Source organism: Notamacropus eugenii, chromosome 2, assembly GCF_028372415.1.
Source record: "Notamacropus eugenii isolate mMacEug1 chromosome 2, mMacEug1.pri_v2, whole genome shotgun sequence".
NCBI classification, from domain to species: domain Eukaryota; kingdom Metazoa; phylum Chordata; class Mammalia; order Diprotodontia; family Macropodidae; genus Notamacropus; species Notamacropus eugenii.
The window spans coordinates 397,378,465-397,400,416 of NC_092873.1; the positions used below are offsets into that span (position 1 = coordinate 397,378,465).

The 21,952-nt window shown below is 34.1% G+C and overlaps 1 protein-coding gene across 11 annotated transcripts in view; it reads left to right on the top strand.

Moving 5' to 3' along the window:
- The window catches only part of RYR2 (ryanodine receptor 2), an 826,096-nt gene that overhangs the window by 533,897 nt on the left and 270,247 nt on the right, over positions 1-21,952 (top strand). For all 11 annotated transcript variants that reach the window (XM_072637850.1, XM_072637853.1, XM_072637851.1 and 8 more), the window contains 7 exons: positions 5,406-5,520; positions 7,271-7,403; positions 9,531-9,634; positions 12,378-12,513; positions 15,307-15,493; positions 16,104-16,209; positions 19,721-19,841. In XM_072637850.1, the coding sequence (XP_072493951.1) occupies positions 5,406-5,520; positions 7,271-7,403; positions 9,531-9,634; positions 12,378-12,513; positions 15,307-15,493; positions 16,104-16,209; positions 19,721-19,841 (902 nt within the window). The remainder of the gene's footprint in view (positions 1-5,405; positions 5,521-7,270; positions 7,404-9,530; positions 9,635-12,377; positions 12,514-15,306; positions 15,494-16,103; positions 16,210-19,720; positions 19,842-21,952) is intronic.

Consider the following 21,952-nt stretch of genomic DNA (forward strand, 5'->3'; position numbering starts at 1 on the left):
CTCCAGAGTGAATTGGATTTAAGGATGGATCTTTGAGCAAGAAATATAGCCAGTAACCCAAAGGAAAAAAGTTTTTGGCCATGGAGTTTTTAATGACTGGGCCCAATTCACACTCTTACCCTGCTAATTAAGATTTATTGTTGGAATAATTCATAATTCTTAATAAAAGGAGATTTAATTAGCCATATCATAGAAAGGATATTCAGTAAGGACATTCCGATGTGACTTAGACAAATATTTTTGTTTCTTTATAGTTATTCTTTTGGTCAGTTGGTCACAATGTTTTAACACAGCAGGTGCTTAATGTTTTTTAAACATTGGCAGTTGTGGTTCCAGGAGAAGTCTTGGGACATCTGCAAAATTTGAGGTTCTCTACTCCATTTAAGAGAGATTTTTTTATGCCCTTGGGTGACCTAGAAGCCAAATTAGTAGAATCAGAAGCTGTCAGGAAGGTGTTTAGACCTCAGCTCCCTGGGTCACTCAAGGTCTTGGGATAGCTTTGTCACCTCTTGGAAAAAAACCACAGCTTTATTTGCATGAGATAAGAAGACCCTTAGGATGTTGCTCTTATCGTACCATTCCTTATTACAAAGATTAACAATGAAAGAGAAAAGGTAACTCAACAAACATATTGACATATTGACTGCATCTGACAGGATAGCCGGTGTACCACATTTATTTTCTCCTACCTTTTCAAGGAAGGGAGGTGTATTTTCTTTTTTCTTTTCAACACTTTCTTTTCTTTTTAAAAATTTATTTATTTTATTTTAGCATTTTATTTTTTCTCAGGTATATGTAAAAACAGTTTTTAACATTTGTTTTTCAAACTTTGAGCTCCAAATTGTCTCTCTCTTCCTACCTCCCAACCTCTCCCTTCATTGAGAAGGTATGGGTTTATACATGTGTAGTCATGGCAAACATATCCATAATAATCACATTGTGAAAGAAAACCTCAAGAAAAATAAAGAAGTATACTTCAGTCTGTATTCATATACCCTCAGTTCTTTCTCTGGGGATGGAGAGCATTTTTCATCATAAGTCCTTCAGGATTGTCTTGGATCATTGTATTGCTGAGAATAGCTGTCATTCACAACTGTTCATCTGACAATATTGTTGTTATTTTGTACACAGTACATTTCACTTTGCATCAGCCCATGCAAGGCTTTCTAAGCTTTTCTGAGAGCTTCTTGTTTATCCTTTCTTTTCTCACAGTAGTACTCCATCATGATCACATACCACAACTTGTTTAGCCATTCCCCAATTGATGGGTATCACCTCAATTTCTAATTCTTTGCCATCAGTAAAAATAAATATAAATTATTTTTATTATATTTTTATATAATATGTTAATAAGTATAAATGTTTTTGTACATAATTCCATAATTATTCCACCAAGAGTGCATTAATATCTCATTTTTCCCACATCCCCTCCAATATTTGTGATTTGCTTTTCTGTCCTATTAGCCAATCTAATAGGTATGTAGTAGTTTCTCAGAATTGTTTTAATTTGCATATCTCTTCTCACTAGTGAATTGGAGTTTTTCATATGGCTATAGATAACTTTGATTACTTCATCTGAAAACTGATCATATCTTTTGATCATTTTTCAGTTGGGAAATGGCTCTTATTTTTATAAATGTGATTCAGTTCTCTTTATGTTTTAGAAATGAGGCCTTTATCAAAGAAACTTTTCAGAGTTTTTTTTCACAGTTACCTATTGCTAACTGTATTTCCCTCTATCCTACCCCCCCACCATTTACTCCATTCTCTCTCTCCTTTCACCCTATCCCTCCTCAAAACATCCCTTCCCCACCTTTCCTGTAGGGTAAGATAGATTTCTATATCCGATTGAGTATGTATATTATTCCCTCTTTGAGCCAAATCTGATGAGAGTAAGGTTCACTTACTCCGCCTTACCTGTCCGCTTTTCCCTTCTATTATAAAAAGTTTTTCTTGCCTCTCATATATGATATAGTTTACCCCATTCTAAGTCGTCTTTTGCATCTGTGGGCTGAGAAGCTTGGAAACCACCACTGCTGCCAGTGATTCAGTTACCCTGAGGCCTGCTCCTGGTTTGCTAGGGCCAGGTCTGTGCTGGTCTGGCCTGCACTTGACTGCATTCCACCCTGGTACAACAGACCTTTCCTGCTAACCTTACAAGTTATCTTGGACTGGAACTTTGTTTCACTGTCTTTTTGTGGGTTCTCCTGTTCCAGAATTTGTTTAGAGTCATTTTTAAAGATATTTGGAGGGGCTTGGGGGAGAGCTCAGATATATTTTCTCAACCTTTCTCTAAGATTAAGTTTGATTTTTATATTTTCATAGCGTTCATTTTGTTCATTACCTCATAATTTATTACATTGATATGTGAATTGGACTCCTGCCTGAAATTTCTCCCCATTCTGATCTATCCTTCACACAAAGGCCAAAGTAATTTTCCCAAGATATGGGTCTGGTTATGTCACCATTACTCTTTGTTAAACTCCAGTAACTCCCTGTTTCTTCCAGGATCAATTATGATCCTCTAACATTTAAGACTTTTCATAGCCTAGCTCAAGGGTGGGAACCTGTGACCTCAAGACCACCTGTTGTCTTCTAGGTCCTTGGGTGTAGCCTTTTGACTGAGTCCAAGTTTTACAGAACAAATCTTTTATTAAAGGTATTTGTTCTGTGAAGTTTGGATTCAAAGGGCCACACATGTGGACCTGGGGGGCAACATGTGGCCTTGAAGCAGTAGGTTCCCTACCCCTGGCTTAGCTCCTTTGTAACTTTCCAGGCATCTCTCATATTACTCATCTCCAGTGCTTTCTACAGTGCCTGGCACATAGTAATCCTTAATAAATTTTCTGTGGTTCTTCAGTACTATATTATTCACTGTTTCTTACCCTTATTGCTTCATCTCTTACCTCTTTTGTCTTTCCATTGATTCTCCGTCATGCCTGAGACGTGCTCCCTCCTAATCTCCAACTTTTATAATACTTGATTATCTTTAAAACTCAAGTTCAGTTGCCACCTTCAAGAGAAAGACTTTCCACTCACTTGTTAGTGCCTTCACATCTAGATCTACCTTTCATATGTCCTGTATATCTTGCATGTACCATTTATATGTATATGTTCTCTTTGTGGTTTATCCATATGCTTGTTGGAGTTGTTATTTTTTTGCTCCAAGAAACCCATTGATAACTGATTTAGAATATACTCCCATATGAGTAACCAGTTTTTCCTTCTGTTTCCTTTCTGTGTTTCCTTCTATTAAAATATAGTCATTTTGATTTTTTGGTATGTTGTTATTCAGTACTTTCCATGTATAGCGCCTCTTAACTTCTTAAAAAATATGTAATTTACAAATGTGAAGCCTTTCCAAGGGTATTTTGTTATCCTAACTTTAGTTTCCTCCCCCCCCCTCCTAGCTATAGGATGCCTTTTCCAATCCACTCTGCTTCTAATGCTCTCCCTCTGTTGATTATTTCCAATGTATCTTATATATAGATTGATTATTCATAATTGTTTACATGCTATCCCTGCCCCCATTAGAATGAGCTTCTTGAGAAACAGGCATTGTCTTTTGCCTTTCTTTGTATCCCCATCACCTAGCACATATAGTAGGAGCATTAATAAAGAAATGTTTATTGACTTACTGATACATCAAATACCATGTCCCGGAGGTGGGATGTGAACTCTAGTCTTCTTTTCTCCAAGGCCATTATTTTCTTTATCCCCTATCCCATGCTGCCTCTGTCGATATTGAAAATGTGTAAACCATTAACAAATTTGAGAATCACATGTATATTGTCTCCATTTCCAGAAAAAAAGATAAAATGTCACATGTTAAAATAAGAAAATAAAATTATCTAAGATTAGGAGAGACTCTATTTACTTTCAGTCTTATAGTTAACTTCTTAGTATAGAACTCACCATTTTGTAATTTTTTAATATATTTGATAGAAATGAGTTGCCTAAAATTTGAATTATGTTGGTTTCACAAACAACAAAGTACTTCACCTGGGAGAAAAAGCACTTTTAAATAAACATTCGCTTACAAGGCAATACCTAGACCATCAAGAAAAAAATTGAACTCTTTTGATTTCTTTAGATGTATACAAAATCCCTGGTTTCCTTCCAAATTCTGCTTAAATGTCACCTTCTACATGAAAATTTTCTTGATTCCTTCAGTTGTTAGTGCCTTCCTTACTAATAAAACTCTATATTCACTTTATGTACTTTTTGTGTACACACACATTATAGATCTATCTATATTTTATCCATCTATATGCATGTATGACTATATATGCTTATATATGTGTGCATATACATACTTACACACACATGTATGTGTGATTATATGTGTATATTCACATGTAATTACTATATGATTATACTACAGTATAATTACTATATAATTATATATGTAAATATTGTCTCCTTTAGAATGTAATCTCCTGAGGGCAGGAGATTATTACATTTTTGTATCTTTGACACTTAACACCATGCCTGACCAGTTGAGAGCCCTTAATAATTTTTATTAATTTTTATTCATTATTTTCTTCTGAAAAAAGTTTTCCTTTAAAGGTTTTTTTTTTAGAAAAATTAAATATAAATATAATATTTATGATGTACATCCATTGAATGTATGTATTTAGAAACAATAGTATTGCGTGGTATAGTAGAAAGAGTACTGAATTTGGAGTCTGATATTGATTGTGATATTTCTGGGCCGTGCAATTCTCGGTAAGCTGTTTTACCTCCCTCAGTCTTAGTTTCTTCATCATTTAAAGGGGCATAAAGATATTTACATTACCTTATTTACTATGTTTTGGTGAGGAAAGTGTTATTTTCTTTAAAACATAAAAATACTATTGAAATATGAGTTGCTCTTTAGTCTCTCAGGATGGCAGCTGCTTTAGGGAATGGACCTATTCTTTTCTAAATGTTTAATCTCCTTGACTTATTGCTAAATTTACACTCTGAATAGATGTTGAAGTGGAGGGAGTTGATTCTGTTATTCAAGACTTTTAGTATTATATTTTTAAACAGTTTGTAAATTATCATGTTGAACATGTTATATAAGTGAAGTTTTATCAAAAAGTTCTAAATTTAAAGAATCAAAGGTAACTGGAGTTAAATTTTTCATAAATTATATTGTAAATAGTCCATTATATACTTGTCAGATGAATAAAAGTTTGTGTTATTTCTGTGAACTTAGTAAAACTTTAACATTTGTCAAGGAAATATCAATATGTAGACCTAAAATACTAAAACTTAATTATTGCATATTTATATCTGAATAATTTTCTCTCAACTCTCAAGCTGTTTATAACTCATAAAAGAGAATAGCAGGTATTTTTTCCTGAAAAATTAAATTCTCTTTCATTCCTCTTCCCTACCTCCTTCCCTAATTCCTCCAGAGATATCATGAACAACAAAGTATTTTACCAACATCCCAATCTGATGCGGGCACTAGGAATGCATGAGACTGTAATGGAAGTAATGGTCAATGTCCTTGGAGGTGGCGAGTCCAAGGTAAAGAGATGATCTGGGTATGCCACCATTTTTCACTCAGAAATCCTTATTGGATGGATACCTGTTGACTACTGATTAAGTTTCCATCTTCATTATCTGCCTTTCTAAGCATCCTACAATTTGATGCCACTGTACTTTTTCAGTCTTATCTCCATCATACGCATTTCCTTTCACTTTGTTCTCTAATCAAACTGGATCATTCTCTGTCCCCAGAACCCATATTGCACTGTTCCCATCTTTGTGCCTTTCCTTCTTAGTCTGCCCATCCTTTGCAACCCAATTCAAATGACACCTCCATCATGAAGCCTCTCCTAATCCCTCCTCCCCTCTAGGAGACAGACAGACAGACAGACACAGACACACACACACACACACACACACACACACACTCACACTCACACCCACTCACATGCACACTGCACACACACCCCTCACAAGAAGCCCTCAGCTCTAGAATTTCACATAGCATTTGGTTTGTACCTGTGTAATTAAAATATCATTTATTATTAAGGTGTATTATAGTTATCTTTGTCTTATTTCCCTAATAGACTGTAACTTCCCTGAGCAAGATTGTGTCCTGTTTTAAATTTGAATAAAAGTTCTGCTTTGCACAGAGTAGATACTTAATAAATGTTTATCAAATTTATTGGATTGGTGAAGGGATAGATTTTGGATGACATTTGGAATGCCAGTGTGGTAAACAGTTGCTTAATTGTAATTTTACTACTTGGAAAGCACTTTTAAGTAGGTCTTTCTAAATTAATTTCTGCAAAGTTAAGACTTAGTTTGTGAGCTCTAAATTAAATTTTCATATCCAATGATGGAATACCATTACTATTTCTATTCTGAATTATCAGATGATTACATCTTATAAACATTTCCTTATGAACATATCTTATGAACATTTCCTTCTCTTAAATAACAATAACTTTACTTTTCCAGTGTCTATGTTATGAAGAGGTATTTAAAATATTGATAAATTAATACTATATCTTAAGTGTTTTAAAGTGCTCTTTTTACAAGACAAACACCATTCAGTTCATTTCATTTGAACACATATATTAAGTCCGTAGTATGTATAATGCTTTATGCTAGAAGTTTAGATTATGATTTTAAAATAACCCTGCCCTTAAAGAATTTTTATTAGCTGATTGGGAAATTATAGATGTACACAACAACCATAACACATTATCAAGTGATTATTACAAAAATCCAATAATATTGAGTTCCCCATACCTTAGTTTCAAGTAATACTTCATAACACAAAATTCTAGGGGATCTAAAAAATGTGAATGATATTCTAGAATTTTTTATAATTACTTTTCACTTGGACCTATAAATAAGCTGTAGATCAATATTTCTTTTCATTCATTCCTTGAGGAGACAGAACAGTTAGAATAGTATTAAAAATTAAAAGATACATTTTTTCATATAAAAATTTTAATCACAGTTAATTATCATGAACTTATATTTTCTTTCATAAAGTGTTTTTCTCTCTTTAAAAATATCTTTGAAACATATAAATTCATCTGTTTCTTACATGTCTGGACTACCAGGTGAGATGCTTGTATTTTTAAAAAATTATACATGTACTCATGTATTTCTGTAACCTTAAAAATCATATATTTGTATCATGACATGACATTTATTCATAAGTAGTTTGCATGAAGCTGCAATATTCACTGTATTTAGCTTTACAAAAACAACAATAATTATTTTTGTCGTAACTAAATCAGTGCTTTTTGTGTAGGAAATCACCTTCCCTAAGATGGTGGCCAACTGTTGTCGTTTTCTGTGTTATTTCTGCCGTATAAGTCGGCAGAATCAGAAAGCAATGTTTGATCATCTTAGTTATTTACTGGAGAATAGCAGTGTTGGTCTTGGTAAGTAAAGAGATATTTTTAGTTCATTTTTTAAATATCTAGAATCTTATAATGATGAAAAAGAATAAGGAAAATGGTATCATATTGTAATCAAAATTTCTCCTAAGCAGTTTATGATTTATTTTTGCATAAACTCATAATATGTTTAACTTTTTCCTTATCTACTTAATATGTTTAAATTTATTTTAAAATAATAATGGTCATAATTGTCTTATGACATTAAAATTATATATAAAATCTATAACTATTATATATGCATATATTACATATGTATATGAAACTATAATGTCTATTTAGTTACTGAAATGAATATGTGATCTCTTCGATTCAAAAATTCCCTTCAGTGGTACAGATCACAATCCTCTATACTTAGACTGTAATTTGATTGTTATTAATGTTCTTTCATTTGCCATTTTTTCAGTATTACTTGTAAAGCCTACAAAATTGTTTCATTTTCAGCACAGAGCTCTCTTTTGTATATTTAGTCTAATCTGGCTGCTTTTCATGTCTTTGTGTTAGTACCATTTTAACTCCTCTATAAACTCATCTGGAACTATGGTATTAGGATTCAAATGTTATAACAGTTTGTTATGACAAAGTTTGCAAATCTTTTCAGTTTTTCCCCTTTTTATAATTCTCTTTCCGTTTTCAAACTTAAAATCCTTGAGTTGGTTTAGTTAGATTGGATGTCTTGCTGGATTTTCTTTGATTATGTTTTTATCTTCAATTGCTTCTCTCTGTTTTATGAGACAAAACTGCTCATAATCATCAGTGGTCTGTCTTAGTAAGATGTTATAGACTAGTTAATATTTTTACTTGATGTTGCTTTTGGAAACCATTTCCATTTTCTGATGTTTGCTGAGTAAGAGACTTTCTGGGCTCTTTTGGTCTCCTTGCTGTGGTCCTATTTCATCCTTAGCGACTGATGTTGGTACATAATACCAATTATTTTTATAGTGGTCTTTTTGTATGTAGTTATTATTAGAATTACAGTATGTGATGACCAGCTAGCCTATGAAAGAATGGTGTTTTGTGTCCTTTGGGCACAGAGTAAAACCTACCCTGCCAAGTCCTTTCTTTGCCTATCCAAGTAGCGACTGTGAGCCATCCTTCCTTTTTAACTTAAATTTCCTTCTTTCTTCTGTTTTTGTAAATGCCAAAAATGGCAAGAGTGATGTTATTTATTTCCTCTAGCAATATGTTCACTATTGGTTAGTGGCCAAGGATTTCACATTTAAAATGCCAAAGGTCAAATGAAAATGTATTGATGATTTTAAAACTGTGTGGTTCTTAGTAACCTCAGCCCCTTTTCTGGCCATTCTTCAGCTGTCACTGCAAACATATAAGGGACATAATTGGGCAGAGGACCATTTAGACACAGAAATGAGGGTCATTTCATATTTTTCTTTGCTTCATGGATTGTGCCTTTTTAATTGCTAATAGTTGGCCCACCTACTGGTGATGTACCTCTTCCTAGTTAGCTAGGCTGGTTCTCAGAATTCAGAGCAGGCCTATTGCCAGGGCCATATATGAAACCTTTCCAACATGGTAGAACCTTCCAGAGCATAGGCCACACTAGTTTCAGTTTTGAGAACCCAGGGCTACCTCCATGTTGTAAGAAGGAATATATACAAACACAAAGTCCTACTCAGTGAGAATTCTTTCTTTCCCTCCACCCCAACCCCCTCCCATTCCTCTTCCTCTTCCTCTCCCTCTCATAAGAGTGCTGGGCTTAGAAACAGAAACCAAAGTTCAAATTTATTCTTTGCTCCATACTAGTTTTATGATCCTGGGAAAGTCATGTAACTTCTATTTGACGAAGGCAGCGCCCTATAGCTTAATTAAGTCACAGACGTTTGCAATGTGCATTAAATTCCCATAGGAAAAATTCTCTCAAACTGATGACTCAATTCTGAAGTATATTTTAGTAATTTATATAATAATAGTGACCAACATTCAGGTATTTACAAAACATTTTGTCTGCATGTTCAAATAATGTAGCATTAGATAACGCAATTTAATAAATTATTTAAAAAAAAAAAAGTAAAAATTTACCTTAGAACCAAGTTATTTGATTTCAAATAGCAGTCAGAATTTCATTCTTTCATATCTTTTGTGTGTTTTCAGCTTCCCCAGCAATGAGGGGCTCAACACCACTTGATGTGGCTGCAGCATCAGTAATGGATAATAATGAATTGGCTTTAGCTTTACGTGAGCCTGACCTGGAAAAAGTAAGTAATAATCCTGCCATTTGTGTTTATATAACTTCTGTCTTTTCATATTTTCTCTCCAGGTAGTCAAAATTTTTTACTAATATGTCTAACAATGTATATGTGTTTAATTATGCTTATCACATTAGAAGCAATATGATATAGTGGATAAAGAGCCATCCTTATTCCTATGGCACATAATGGCTGCATGACCTTGACTAAATCGCCTAATAAATCTCATTGTGCCCCTAGGCAACTCTATAAAATGTGAATAGCTTAACAGTTGGAGAGCAGCTATATTGGTAAAGATTTTCCTCACTTTGAGTTCCATTTACTCATGAAATCACAGGTCTAGACCAGGAAGGACCGTCCTTATTTTAAATCTAAAAACCTATGATTCTTTCTACCTTTGCAATAGAATGTAAGATCCTTGAAGACAAGGATTGTGGTTTGTATCCCTAGTACCTAGCCCAGTGCCTGTCACATAGTAGACATAATGCTCATTGTATGGACTGCATTTGAATCTCAATCCCTTTGAAATATGTTCTCTTAAATTCTAAGATACATGCCAGACCATATTTTGCTTTGACATTTACCAGAAATGTGTAGTGAATGTCAGGCTTGACGTATCTTGGAATTTTCCCTAACCCTTAATAAGATAAAAGACTGTTCTGTTGGTAATATTGGTTCAGTAAAGAACTCTATTAGTATTTTACAGAGTTATCAACTATCACTTTAGTGAATGAGCCCTAGCATGATGGTACGTTTTATTACTGTCGTCATTCCTCAGTATAAAAGCTATTCTTTCTCTTTAGAACATTTATTTGGATTTATTTGAGAAAAGAGATAAGAACTTATTCCACTTAAAAATAACTATTAAAAAACAGAATGCCAGAATTATTGAATTTTAGAATTGGAAGAAATGTTAGCATCCATATAGTCCAACCAATACCCCCAAGGGATGTCCACTGTAACATATCCTGTAAGTGATCATCCACTCTCTGTTTGAAGACCTCCAAAGAGAAAAAGTCCCTTACTTCTTGTGACAGCCCATCCCACCTTGGGAGATCTGTAATTGATTTATTTTTTTTTCTGTCTTCAAACTTAAATTTATCTCTTTATGACTTCTACAGGTTGGGATTCTGCCTTTTGAAATAAATGAAATAAGACTAATTTCTTCCCAACATGATAGCCTTTCATATCCTCAAAGTCTGCTACCATCTTCCCTCTGAGTCTTCTTTTATTCAGAGTAAACATGCCCAGTTCCTTCAATTTATTTTCATATGGCATAGACTCAAGGTCCTTCACCTTATTAGTTTCTCCCTTCTGGACATTATCTATCCATCTTGTCAATATTTTTCTTAAACCATGGCACTCAGAACTGAACAGAATACTCCTGATATGACTAGACTGTGGCAGAATACAAAAAGATGGTCACCTTTGCCTTTGTTAAAGAAGCCTCAGGCACATACCTTTAGTTCTTTTTGACTGTCACATCCTACCACCTACCTGCATTGAATTTATAGGTCACTAAAACCATTAGGTCATATGTCAAAAGGCTCTTGGTTGTTGTTCATTGCTCTTGGTTGTTGGAAGTCTTTTCTCCCCTTTGTTGGCTAATCAAGAAGTTTTCTTTTGGCATACTATAGTTTCTTTGCTTAGGATTCTTTGTGTCCTTTGCTCCCAGTACAAACACTGCCATCAGCTGACCCAAAGATGCTCCTGGTTCACTGACAGGAATCTGAAAAGTTCAACATCCTCTAGACCATTCAGAGCTCTCAAAGTCTTCCATCAGCCAAAGGGAGAAAGGGTGAGGGAGAGGAAGGGTATAGGGGAAGAAGATATAAACCAAAACTAAAACTAATAGGGTGACTTGATTAAGTAAATCATTCAATTCCCCCACCTTGTAATATGTATGTGTATCCTTTGATTACATTTTGCTAAATTTTCAGCTCAAAACATTTATAAAAAATTCAGTTGACTTTCTTTCTTAGCTCTTGCTCCAGGTAGGAGCTCTTGACTCAATAGCTAAGCCCTATCTAGACCAAGAAACACATCTTTTTTTCTCTTTGAGACCTATGTGCCATGTCCACTAACATGTTGAACCCTAACCATCCTCCCTTATTTTTCTTACTTTATATAATTTTTCTGGTTTTAAAAGGAAATTCTTTCCCTTTTTAAATCTCTATTTAAGCTCTTTACCTAAGTCTAGGGAATTACATTATGTATTAGTTATAATATCTAATTACTTTAAGCCATGGCCTAATATAATGGCTCCATTTAAGGAAATAGCTAACAGTTTTCTTAAATACTGAAATATTTTTTGCATAAACAGAATATTATAAAAAATTAATGTGAAGATTTGAAAGGAGATTGAATTTGTTACCTTATTCCATATAACATGATAGATTCTATAAGCTCTTTTGAGGCACTTACCTTAGGTAATTAACCGTATTCTATTGCTTCCGGCCAAAGGCTGTTCCATTATGAGCCCCCTTCATGAAAGAACTAAAGATGAAGACATGAATTTAAAGTGAAAATGGATCTCAATTTATCAGAACACAAAGTCACATTCTGAGTCTATGACTATGTTAATATGTTTGGATGCCTTAGATTCCTGTCATATTATTGAGATTTTTATATTTTTCCTACTTATTTGTCCTATAATTTGATTAATGACAAACATTATGCTTAGTCATACTTTAACCAAGAACTTCCATGATGAGATTCTGCTGACACTTTATGTATATTGCATTATTTTCAGGTAGTTAGATATCTGGCTGGTTGTGGATTGCAGAGCTGTCAGATGCTGGTTACCAAGGGCTACCCAGACATTGGATGGAATCCAGTTGAAGGGGAGAGATATTTAGACTTTCTAAGATTTGCCGTCTTCTGTAATGGTACGCGTCTAAATTTGGGGTGGAGGTGGGGAGGATGCTATTGAATTTGGATTTAAATTGTTATTGAAAGCATGGATATCATCATAGTAGAAGTTTCATAAGGCAAAAATATTTTGGTATAACAGATATCTGATATGTACATAGATATTAACTTATTTTGCACACTGATATTGATCTCTTAGAGAGCTTGGTGGTGCAATGGATAGAACGCTAAACCTGAAGTCAGAAAAACTTATCTTCCTGAGTTCAAATCTAGTCTTAGACACTTTATGAGCTGTGTGACTAGGCAAGTCACTTAACTCTGTGCAAAGCAAAGAACAATAAAGAAAGTGGCACAGTGGACAGAGTGCTGGGCCTGGAACCAGGAAGACTCCAGGTGTGGCCGCAGGCATTTATTGGCTGTGTGAGCCTGGGCCCGTCACTCAGCCTTGTTTCTCTTAGTATTCTCAACTATAAAATGACCTGGAAAAGGAAATAGCAAACCACTCCAATATCTTTGCCAAGAAAACCCAGACACTACTGAACAACAATTTCTTTCTTACAATATTTATATTGTACTCATAGCTTAATTACTAATGTCAAATTGATTTCTAAAGTAGAATGAATTATTATACTTTTAATCATTTCAAACAAGATGCCCAAGTTCTGATAAAACCCCCACAAATTAATCATTTTCATTACTTTATGATTTTAAAATTTGACTTTCTTCAAAGATTCATTATGTTGAATGTTTTATGCTTTTAATGCTTTTTTTTACTTTTCAAATTGATTTCGCAAAAATAGATATTAATATTATGAGTAACATTGCAAGTTTTATACACATACTTTTGAAAAAATAACCATGATTCATTTGTTTTTGTTTTTCATTTTTGAATTTGTATTTATATGCAGATCTATTTGCAATTTGGCATTTTCCATTAAAAAAAACTGGCAAATTCTAGGTAAAGATAAATAAATAAATATTATCTCTTTGGAACATCTATTACTTGGTACTTGTGTTTTTGCCCTCTGGGAACAAATGGAACGACACAGTTCCTTTCCAACATTATGCCCTTTCATATACTCAAAGACTGCTGTCATCTTCCTCCGGAGTCTTCATATTAAACATGCCCAGTTACTTCATTTAACATAGATTCAAGGCCCTTAACCTTACTAGTTTCCCCATCCTGGACATTCTTTATCTTATCAGTATTCTTTTTAAACTATGGCACCCAGAACTAAACAGAGTACTCAAATATAGCCAGACTGGGTCATAATACAAAAGGACTATCACTTTTAAGCTGTACCTCTTTTTTTTCCCAATAACTTCCCCCCAATTACATGTAAAAACAATTTTTTGACATTTTTTAATGTTTTGAATTCTAAATACTATCCTTCCTTCCCTCTGCTCTCCCCCTCCCTTGGATGGTAAGCAGTTACATGTGTAATCATGTAAAACATTTCCATATAAGTTATTTTGTGCAGGAAGACTGAAACAAAAAAGAAAGGAAGGAAGGAAAGAAGAAAAAAGGCAGAAAAGAAAGAAATAATGAAAGTGAAAAATAATATGTTTCAGTCTGTAGTCAGATAATATCAGTTCTTTCTCTGAAAGTGGATAATATTTTTCATCATGAGTTCTTTTTAGATTATCTTGTATTATTATATTGCCAAGAATAGCTAAATCATTCACAAGTCTTCATCATAAAATATTACTCTTACTGTGTATAATATTCTCCTGATTCTGTTCCTTCACTTTGTATCGGTTCATGTAAGTCTTTACAGGCTTTTCTGAAATTATCCTGCTTGTCATTTCTTGTAACACAATAATATACCATGACAAGCATATACCACAACTTGTTCTGTCTTTCCCTAATTGATGGGCATCCTTAAATTTCCAATTCTTTGCTACCACAGAAAGAACTGCTATAAATATTTGCATACAAATAGATTCTTCCCCCATCACTCCCCCTCCCTTTTAAAAATATCTTTCGAATACAAACCTAGCAGTGGTATTACTATATCAAAGGGCATACACTGTTTTTTAACCCTTTGGGCATAGTTCCAAATTGTTCTCCAGAATGGTTGGATCAATTCATGACTCCATCAACAATGCATTAGTGTCCCAGTTTTCCTACATCCCCTCCAACATTTATCATTTTCCATTTTTTGTCACATTAACAAGTCTGATTGATATGAGGTGCTACCTCAAAGTTGTTTTAATTTGCATTTCTCTAATCAATAGTGATTTATAGCATTTTTTTCTCATGACTATAGATGGCTTTGATTTCTTCATCTGAAAGCTGCTTTATTTGACTATTTAGCAGTTGGGAAATGATTTGTATTCTTATAAATTTGACTCAGTGCTACCTCTGTATGTTTCAGAAATGAGGCCTTTATCAGAGATATTTGCTGTAAATGTCCCCTCCATTTTTCTGCTTTTTGTTTGTGCAAAAATTTTTAGTTTTATATAATCAGAATTATTCATTTTACATTTTGTAATGCTCTCTGTATCTTATTTGTTCCTAAATTCTTCCCTTATCCATAGATCTGACAGGTGAACTATCCCATATCCTCCTAATTTTATGCCTCCATAAACAAGCCCCAGACACTGCTCTTTTTGGCTGTTACATCACACTGCCTACTTGTACTGAATTTATAGGCTACTAAAACCCTTAGGTCATGTGTCCAAAAGTTAATTCATACCTCTTTGTTGTTAGGAGTCTTTTTCTAAACCCTTTTCAGACTTTGATCAAAAATAGATAAATTGTTTAGCAAATAATAAACATTTGATTTTTCCCCCATATATGTTTCTAGGGGAGAGTGTGGAAGAAAATGCAAATGTTGTGGTCAGATTGTTAATCCGGAGGCCTGAGTGTTTTGGTCCAGCTTTAAGAGGGGAAGGTGGCAATGGTCTTCTTGCAGTGATGGAAGAAGCTATAAAAATAGCAGAGGATCCTTCTAGAGATGGTCCATCACCTACTAATGGATCCAGCAAAACCCCGTATGTCTAAAGAGAGGTTATTCCTAAATATATTTTCATGTGTAAACATATTAGTTGACTTCCATAAAATTAAAAGCAATTAATTTTCTTTCTTTTAATTTTGATGTCAACTAAGAACTCAGAATTTCTTCCCCATTTAATCGTTAGTTTGTGAGCATTGGAGGAAGTCTTGAAGACAGTGTTTGAATGGGTACCCTTAAGCCTGGAGATTGAAAGTACAAATAGTGTGAATGTATGAATGAATACAAATCATTTGTTAAATAGTAACTATGTGCCAAGCACTGTGATAATTGCTGGGAATACAAATACAAAAATTAAGACAGTCTTTCCCTTCAAGGAATTTATATTCTATTGAGAATGCCCAAAGAAGAGAGTTATTACTGGGAAATGACAAAAATTTAGAGTAGAACAATAGAGAGATTCATTTAACAGAGCCCTGCCAGAGGCAATGACTAATTACAGATCTATGAGAAAAAGATTGGGGGTTAATACTTGGTAAGTGAAGTAATTGTTCGTTGCACCTGAGTAATCACATTGCTCTGAGAACAGTTGCCTCAAATACTATCACTAATCTTCTGTTTTCTGGGTTTTTTTGAAAAATGAATAAAAGTGATTTGGCAACAGAAGAAGATGATACTATTCACATGGGAAATGCCATAATGACCTTTTATGCAGCTTTGATTGATCTACTAGGACGCTGTGCTCCGGAAATGCATGTAAGTCTGCTCCTTCACTTAAATTTCCATGAAACAGTGCTCATGCTTCAGGTAGTTATGTTAAATCAGTGGTGGGTAGTATAGTCATTGGATGATTATATAAGCAGAGGTATACTAGAACCTGCTTATAATGGCTCAAAGAGCTGATTGTTAAATTTTTGGTGTGAGCCTTTACACTTGAGAAATCAACAGATCGTACTATTCAAGATGTGACTTATTGCTTTTTTGATTGTCTAGACTTAACAAAGTAATATAGAAAATCTTAATTTAAACTTAGAAGTGTATCAGGCATATGTTTTTTTAGAAGATAGTTAAATATTTACTTGTGCACCACTATATGCAAATGTGAGTTATACTTTCTTAACGGCAATCATTAAATTGTTTTATTGTTTTTAAAATTATTTCTCATTTCTGTGGAACTTTGGGTAGGTGGGCAAGAGAGAATAGAATAACCATGTCTGTCCTGCCATAATCAAACCATAAAAACAGTCAAATGATATTCCTCTCACCCTATTAAAAATTAATGACAGATTATTGCCCTTACAGAATTTGGTTTTAGCTGGTCATGACTGGTAGTTCTTAAGTATTGTGAAAATTAGTAATGAAGCCTGCACCTTATTAATAGCATAGTTACATATTTTCCCACACATATTTTACAAAGAAAGTCAAGAAAGATTGTTTTGCAGCACAATTCTCCCATTCCTCTTCCTTCGTTAAGATAGCAAATGTTCTTCGTAAGTGAAGGCTTCATAAGAAAAAATTTTTGTCCTTCTGACAGCAATTAAAAGATTAAATTAAATTATTGGACAAACATTTTCTGCTAGCTAGAGTTTGGAGAAGGAATTTAACTTAGTCTTCTACTACCACTCTCTAATGCCTTTCATCATTATCTCAGTCTCCTTTTATCAGGCTTCCTTATACTTCCTTTGGGCTGGGGTAAAGGACTGTGAAACCCAAATGCATCTCAGCTCTGATAAGGGAATGAGAACAATGACATTATCTACCACAGTTTCCTTGTTTCTCTTCCCCTAGAATAAAGATGCCTAATCATTAACAATCTGAGTCTTGAAAACTTAGAATTTCACAGATGTAAATGCCACCTTTCAATTATATGTAGATTGCCTCCTTTATCATTTCCTTCCTTTCTCTGTTTCTCATAAATGCATATTTAATCTCGCTAAAAGCAGTCCTTCACTTAAGCAGTGAAGAATTGCTAAAGGAGGGAGAAATGTTAAAAAAAAAAATCCCAAAAACCTAGAGTCCAGTTAACATTGCTGAAGATTTCTATGAACCTAAGTAAGTATTATTTTTTAGTGTCACTCAGTACTGCAAAGATAATAATTATAATAATTATAGTAGCTGACATTTAGTAGGACCTGGTAAAACTTTACTCTGCTAGGATAGTTTTCAAGAATCGAGTATTATCTTCATGAGACAAAAGAATAGGACATAAGTAAATGAGTGTAAAATCTTAAAGATTAATAATATTTGCACAGTATGGTAGCAGACCAAGCCTTAAATACTCACAATATTCATCATTATATCAGTCTGTACATATACACATGTGTATACAGACATGTATGTATTCATACATGTGTCTACCTGTAGGCACATGTGTGATATATACACATATGCATATTTATACTTTTTGAATTATATCCCTGATGTAAATGAATACAAGTGAGAAGACAATAGCTAAAATATAGTACTTGTAGAACTGGGTTCAGATAGTGTCCATTTTTTACTGTGTGATCCTGGGGAGGTCACTTAATTTCTTTGCCTTAGGTAACTTTTCTGGGTTTGTCTACTATTTCACACTATAGAGGGAGTTCCCATATCAGGAAGTACCCCATGTTGAAGAAATCAAAGATATTTTGTGTATTTATATCCCCACATAGGCAGCATAGAATAGTGAATAGAGAGGCAACCTGAAAGTCAGAAATACCTGGGAGTAAGTCCCACCTGTGACATGGGCTTGTTATATGGCCCCTTACAAATCACTTAGCTTCAGTCCTCTAACCTCTAGCTAACCTCTAACTCTCTGAGTATAAATTTCAGACACTGTACTTATCCACATTGGTAGAGGGAGTTTTTTTCACCTGGAAGTTCCCTATAGTATTGAAATCGTAGAACCATTCCTAGCTCTCACTATGATTTCTACTTAAACTGATAATGATAGCATTTATATAACATTTTGAGGTTGGCAAAGCACTTTTTATATATTAACCTATATTTGATATTCACCATAGCCCTGTGAGGTAGATGCAGTTGGTATCCTTATTTTACAGATGAAGAAAACTTGATGTCAGGAAGACCAGAGTTCCTTAGCTCTTAGTCAGAGCTCCAAGTTTGGCATGTTATGCACCACGCTACTTTACTTCCCCATGATATGTGTGTTTTATCACTTTAAGATTTGCAAAGTGTTTCATGTACATTATCTTTTTTTGATCTTCACAGTACTCCCTGTGAGGTAACTGCTATTATTATCCCCATTTGAAGGAATAGTTTGAGAGATTAAGTGACTTTCCCACATTTCTAATGAGTGTCTGAGGAGGATTAAATTCAGGCTGCCTCATTCTGTGTCCAGCACTTTGCCACTGCACACACTGCTTTAATGCTGATATGAACAAGTTAGGAAGAAGCAAATCTAATTAAAACATGTAAAAAATGCATCCTTCTGATTTTGAAAAGGATCATTATGGCCAAAAATTATATTGTAATTCATAATTAGGATTTATGTAGCCAGTTGTAGACTCTTAATATTGCTTTGATCTAGGTTTACTTTTCCCTTTCTTATGAGCAAAGATCTTGAAACTCCAAAACCCACCAAAATTTGATTGCCACTGCAGAGTATCACAGTTGTTAAATGAGACATGAACCTCAGTGTGTCCCTAAGGCATAAAGCCAATTAATTAATTAATTCTACTTTTCTTTCCTAATGGTCATTTGTATTTACTTTGTAATCTGTCATATTGATCTAAGATCAAATTAGAATAATCAATTTTTTAATGAAGTTGTAAGTATGATGATGTATAGTAGTATTCACTGTGCTATTCTTTAGATAGAAATATTATATTTAATTAATCCATTTTTAAGAAGATAGTTTTGTAGTTCTTTTTACAATTTATAGTTCTACTCAACGCCCTATTTAATCAGTGATATTTCTCGTCTGGTCTGGATTTAAGATGAAGTCTGTTTTGGACATCATTTAGCTGTCTGACTTGAATAAGAATCTGTGGCCTTGACATTTTTAGCACTATGTTCTAACCTGACTGGCATCTCTGTAATGCTGGTTTTGCAGACAATTAGAAATGTCCTTGGTAACAAGTTTCTTAAATATGATACTAACACTATTATTTCTGACTCAGGCCTGACCTCTGGTGGATGCTCCTTCTGCATCAAAAGTGAATTAATTTAGACATGGGATTACTTCTTGGATTTTCCTGAATATAGCTGGAACTGATTATGGCAGAGAACTTCAGGCTTGTTGTTTGTTTTGTTTCCTGTGTAGTTGATCCATGCTGGCAAAGGAGAGGCTATCAGGATCAGATCTATTCTGAGATCCTTAATTCCACTGGGTGATTTGGTAGGAGTCATCAGCATTGCTTTCCAGATGCCAACAATAGCTAAAGGTAATATTGTTCTTTGGAATGCAGTGTTATGTTGAATAACAAAATGCCTAATAGAACTTTTTTTTTCTGCTGAAGTGTATGATCAAGAATCTTTAAAGATATTTAGAACTGTATTATTTATGCAGTTCTTTATTGTATTGCAGATTTGATTTGCTTTCCAGTGTAATCACATGTAATTTTTCACATTTTAGATACTATTATAGACAAAAGGAATTATATGTTTTAATATCCCTATTCTATTGTTTTTCCTTGACTCCATAACCTCTTAGTGCTCTAAGATTATACATTGACTCTATAACCTATTAGCGCTCTAAGATTACACATTGAAGAGGTGTTGATCTACGGTGTTCTCATATGAGGGTTTCCCATATCAGTGAAATCATAGGTCCAGTCCCTATCCCTGACCACTACTGTCATTTAATCCTCTCTTTTCTGGTTGACTACAAACCTCCAACTTGTCCTCTTCAATAATTTATCCATTATGATTGTTTTATTCCCAAATTATTGACTTTTTTTGACAGTCTCAGAGTTGAAAGGAAAACTTTTCTTTTGGACTTTCACCCTGCTCTACAGGCAAAACTCAGGACAAAGAGAATTTAAAGGATTTTATTATGTCAAGGAAGCAACACCTCCATGGGCTGATCACTCAGCTTTTATAGGTTAACTTTAAGATAATTCAGATAGGTCCACCTCAGGAGAAGAAGTGAGGCCCTTGAATCTCAGTTCCTCCCCAGGGTAGCAATTTGCAGGGAAGGGTACTTGACAAAGAACTGGTAATAGAAAAACTGAAGACTTAGTGTTTCCTTCCCCACCAGAACCTCCCCTAACACTGTTCGATCAGGAGGAGTGGGAACATGGGTAACTGAGTCAATATAATTTTCAATACTATGATGGTTCATTTTAGAAACTGCAGATTAATCACTCTATCAGTAACATTTCTTAAGTACCTTCACTGTGTAAAACACTGTTAGTGTAAGGGGAAATACAGAGTTTATACAGTGATCTTTCCTTCAGAAAGATTGGGTAGAAGTTTCAAAGAGAAAAATTTAGGGTTAATATAAGGAAAAACTTTCTGACAAATAAAGCTTTCTAAAAGTCAGATATACTACCCCAAGTTCCCATTCAGTAGAGTGGAATTTTTCAAGTAAAAACTAATGGACTACTTGTAGGTTATGTTGTAAAAATATTCTTATTCATGTGTGGATTTCATTAGATCCTCTGAAGTCAATTGCTGATTAGCCTACCAATTTGTGATTTATTGATCTCTTTCATTGAGGGAAATGTGTTTTCACTAGTTAAGGTGAAAATGTTTCTGGGGAATTACACAATTCATTGTTTAATAATTAAATCCTATCTTTTATGCAAATTTCAAGATAATAATTTATTAATCCCTTAACATATACCAGAAACTATACTAAACCCCTGGCATATAAATACATGCAAAAAGAAATAAAGTCTTTGCCCTCAAGAAGTTTATATTTTGATGAGGTAAAACAACACATAAAAGGAAACTGAAAAGGGGAGGGTAGATATCCCACTGAAAGCATGGTGGAGAGAAATGAAGGATGACCCTTATAGGCACCTCCCCAAAATGGAGTCCCTGGGAGGAACTTAAAGGAAAAGGGGGCCACAGAGGTAGAGAGTGAGAGATAGAAGACTATTCCAAGGTTGAGAAGGCCACAGGTGTTTGGGGAAGTCCAGAATGAGAATCCAGAGAGATATTGAAGGGGTGTGCCACTAAATGTTAACAACAGAATTGCAAAAAAAAAAAAAATATATATATATGTATATACAATTTTATATATGTATATACAATGTATATACATATACACACGATACACTTCTAAGTTTAATTTGCATTGTTAACCTTTTTTTTTCATAACTTTCTCAGCATTAAATGAAGCCCTGATTTGTAATATTTGGTGGTTTCTGAGATGTAAGTGCTCAAACTGACAATTAAACACTTGGAAAGACTTGGCTTCTGCACAGCCCTGGTGATGGGTGACTTTCATACAGTACTTAACCACATTGTATTTGATCCTTACAACAATTGTCCAAGTCATGTTATTATAACCATTTTGATGAGGCGGAAAGGCTCAAGGAGGTAAAAT